General features: G+C 35.4%; 1 protein-coding gene across 1 annotated transcript; it reads left to right on the forward strand.

The window, feature by feature from the left end:
- The first annotated feature begins 3604 nt into the window (after positions 1–3604).
- Positions 3605–3832, forward strand: LOC104852039 (cytochrome c oxidase subunit 6C-like). Its single transcript, XM_010609483.1, has one exon. It carries the CDS (start codon positions 3605–3607, stop codon positions 3830–3832), a length of 228 nt encoding a protein of 75 aa, XP_010607785.1.
- Positions 3833–4292: the final 460 nt, after the last annotated feature.

Below are 4292 nucleotides of genomic sequence, written 5' to 3' on the forward strand. Positions count from 1 at the left end.
GTATTTCAATGTTATCTAGTAATATCGAGTAATATTATTTACTGAGGACATACTGCAGTTAATTAAGAATGCTTCTAATGTACATCTACATTAATCAGACTAAGGAGAATTAAAGAGCAACATATAATATATTCATTGCTCTAATATGTAGAAATCTCAATGAATACAGCACCAGAGAGCTGATAGAGTGCGGTTTTGTTAAGGCCCAAATACTTATACCTTTGAGAGTGAATGAAGGTACAAACCAGATGCAAACATCGGGAAAATACGTTCAAACGAATATTGTCTAGGTCAACCTGGGTGTGTGGTGAGTCTTTTTAATTATGAATCTAAATATATGTGATAACTATTGTGCTGCATAGACTCACCTGTACCTAAATGAAAAACAGCCTCCATGCATTGCTGTGTACACTCAGTGGATATTTACATCGCTACTCTGTGCCAGGCACTTTAGGAGATGCACACACTGGGATTAATAATAAAACACAGCTTCACAGCTTGCAGAAATTGTCCTGTGAACATGGCAATTCCACGTCAGAGGAGAAGTGAAGGGGGAAGTGTAATCCTGAAAGGGCTATGTTCCTCTAGCTGCTATGACCCTGTTTCTGCCCCAGTCTTTGACCCTAATGCTTGAAACTGTAATACACTTCAAATTACTATCAATATAATATATTAATATCAACAGTCATTTATACTATAATCAATATAATATATAACATTATTTGTAATGTTACAAAGAATATTTATAATTAACACATATATTAATATAATTAAATCAAATTGGGGTTTGAATTAATTTATTTCTTAACATTGTGTGACTATCAGGAAAATGCTTTGGAATTTATTTATTAATTTCTTTATATAATTTTTATGAAATTATACTTTGGAAGTTCTTTTAGTTGGGATTTTCTAGTCTATTTAAAATTTTTTTCATTCATTAATTTTATTGGTACATTTTAGGTATACAATATGCTGACATTCATTATTGGGAATTTGTATCTTTACATAATATATCTTGGTTCTTGCTTTTTTCCCCGATTCCCCTGCTCTCCCCTCAACCTCTCCACCCCTCCTTATTTACAAAGACTTTGTTTCCATTTTTTCCTTTTCTCATATTTTTTCCTTTCCCTTCTTTCCTTTTCTCTACCCCTCCCGTTTCCCCTCCCCCTTTGGGCTTTTTTTCTTTCTATTTAACATTTTCTGTTATACATTTTGATCCTTATTTACACTTTCAATTTCTCACACTAGAGAAACAGTTTGGTATTTACATGCGTGTCCTATTTATTTCACTTAAGAGTATGGCCTCAATGTGCATCCATTTAGCTGTAAATGTCTCTAGTTTCTTGTTCTTTATGGCTGTGTAGTACTCCATTTTATAGAAAACCCACATTTTCTTTATTCTGTCTCCAGTTGATGGGCACAATTGGGCTGCTTCCAAATTTTAGCTGTTACAAACTGTGCTGTTCATTATTTTTTATTGACACGTTTCTATTACATAATGGTTGCATTTCTTGTGGGGAGTTGGTACAGGTACATAACACACATCAATTCTTTTTTCACGCATTTTCCTCCTCCCATTCTCTCCCCCCACCTCCCTTTTTTTTTGGAGTTATGTCTTGCTTTGTAGTTCAGACTGGACTTGAGCATAGACTGGACTGTGTAACCTGGTCGGGCCTCAGTTGTACTACATCAAGGCTTTTTTTTGGGACAGGGTTTTGCTATGTAGTTCAGGTTAACCTTGAACTCACTGTGCAGCCCATGCTGGACTTGAGCTCACAGCAATCACTTTGCTTCAGCCTCCCGAGTACTGATATTACAGACAGGCGCCACCATGCCTGGCCTACCTAGGATTTTCTTAGTTGGTAGATTTTTTTAGTACTGCTTCTGTTATGAATAACAAGGTTAAAACCATTCAAGGTTTTATTAATTCAAGGTTTTTATATCTTCTTGTTTAGTTTTGATAATTCATATGTATTTAGGAATCTATCCATTTTTCCTGAATTCTTTTCAGTTTATTGGCATAAAGTTTTGCAAAGTAGTTCCTGATAATCTCCTTGATTTTGGCAGGGTCCATTGTAATTTCACCTTTTTCATTTCTAATTACATTGATTCAATTTCTTTTTCTTTCTTTTTATTGAGTTTATTGGTACATTCTAGGTATACAGTACAGTTACATTCAATACTGGGATCTTGTACCTTACAGGTCTTGGTTCTCATTTTTTCCCTTTGTCCCTGCCCTCCCTTCACCCCCTCTTTCCCTCCCTATTTACAAACACTTTCAACACTTTCTTTCTCTCTCTCTCTCTCTCTCTCTCTCTCTCTCTCTCTCTCAGAATTGGCTAAGGGGTTGTCTATTTTGTTTATTCTTTTGAGAGACAGGTCTTTGATTCATTGATCCTTTATGTTGTTTTTTGGTCTCTGTTTCATTGATTTCTGCTGTGGTCTTTATAATTTCACTCCTTGTACTAGTTTTGGATTTGGATTGCTCTTGTTTTTCTAGGACTTTGGGGTGAATCATAAGGTTATTTACTTGGGCTTGTTCTTTTTTTCTGATGTGGAAATTCACTGCTATGAACTTCCTTCTTAAGACTGCTTTCTTTGTGTACCAAAAGTTGTAGTATATTGTACTGGCATTAGCACTTAATTCTAGGAACTAATTTCTTCCTTGATTTCTTCTGTGACCAATTGATTATTCAAGAGGGTATTATTTAATTTCCATGCATTTGCATAATTTCTGTGGTTTCTTTTGCTGCTGAGTTTTTGTTTCATTGCACTATAATCTGATAATATGCATGGAATAATTCCGGCCTTTTACATTTACTTAAGCATACTTTATTGGCTTGTATGTGATTGTGCTCTGAGAAGAATGTGAGTTCTGCTGGGTGGAGCACTGTAAATATCTATCAAGTCCATTTGTTTGTCAACTCTGATATTTCTTTGTTGATTTTTTTGTCTAGATGATCTTCCTATTTGTGACAGTGAGTTTTGAGGTGCCTCACTGTAATTGTATTAATGCTTACAGGCTTTTTTATGTCCAATAGTGTTTGTTTTATGAAGTTGGATGTGTCATTATTTGCTGTATGTTTGCTTATAATTGTTCTCTCTTCCTGTTGAATTGTTCTTTTAACTAATATGTAATGAACTTTTTTGCCTGTTTTGATGAGTTTTAGCTTTACATCCACTTTATCTGAGAATAGGATCTACTTCTTATTTTTTGGGTTTCCATTGCAGGAAATAAATCCTTTGATTTTTGGTCTGTGAGTTTCTTTTTGATTAAATGTGTTTCTTGTATATGGCATACTGATGGATTTTGTTTCTTAATCCACTCTACCAGTCGGTGTCTTTTGATTGGTGAATTGAGACTATTTGTATTGAGTTATTATTGAAAAGTATTGACTTGTTCTTGTTCTTGTATTATTTTCCTATTGCTGCTTTCCTTTCTTTCCCTTCTACTTAACTGGTCAATTTACCTGGCATATTCATTCTACAGCTTGGCATTGTTAACTTCATTTTCTCTTTCTAGAATTTTTTGAGTATTGGTTAGGTGGTCAAGAATTTCTTAGTTGAGCCGAGAAGGATGCTGGTGTTGAGGACAGTGACTACCATGAGTTTCAGTGCTTTGACAAAACCGCAGATGAGGGATGTTCTGGCCAGGTGTCTGTGGATTCATATTGTTGGAGCATTCATTGTCTCCCTGCGGGTTGCAGCTCTCTATAAGTCTGGTGTGGTTAAACCAAGAAAGAAGGCGTATGTAGGTTTCTACAGAAATTATGACTCCATGAAAGATTTGGAAGAAATGAGGAAGGCTGCTGTCTTTCAGAGTGCAAAGTGATATAGGAATAAAAAGGTTTCTTTGGATTGAGTTCCATAGACACTTGTCACTGATCGGTGTTCCTGAAATGTGAAACATTAATATGTGGAATAAAGAAAAGTTTTCATGACAAATAAACACCAGGGTGGACAGAAAAAAAAGAAGAATTTCTTAGTCTTGTTGCTCCATCAATTTTGAAAGATAGTTTTGCAGGGCATATCAGCCTGTGTTGAAAGTTTGTTTTTCTTGAAGCACTGATTCCCAGCTCTTATGTCCATTAAGGTTTGTGTTGAGAAGTTTGCTGTAGTTCTTCTGATTAAACACTCTTTGGCAATATGGTAGATGCTGTGCTGGATTTCTCCAACTCTAGGCTGCCATGAAGGAATCACTTTTGGAGTAACACTTCATACAATTTTTGTAGTTTACAATAGCTGTGAGCTTCTCTTGGAGCCAGTGCTGCTGGCTAGGTCTATATTTTCTC

This window comes from Fukomys damarensis, unplaced genomic scaffold, assembly GCF_012274545.1.
Source record: "Fukomys damarensis isolate Sample0158 unplaced genomic scaffold, DMR_v1.0_HiC HiC_scaffold_32, whole genome shotgun sequence".
Taxonomy (NCBI): domain Eukaryota; kingdom Metazoa; phylum Chordata; class Mammalia; order Rodentia; family Bathyergidae; genus Fukomys; species Fukomys damarensis.

Bases quoted from the DNA above. Each gene is read 5' to 3' on its own strand.
- LOC104852039 (XM_010609483.1), top strand. From the start codon at position 3,605: ATGAGTTTCAGTGCTTTGACAAAACCGCAGATGAGGGATGTTCTGGCC.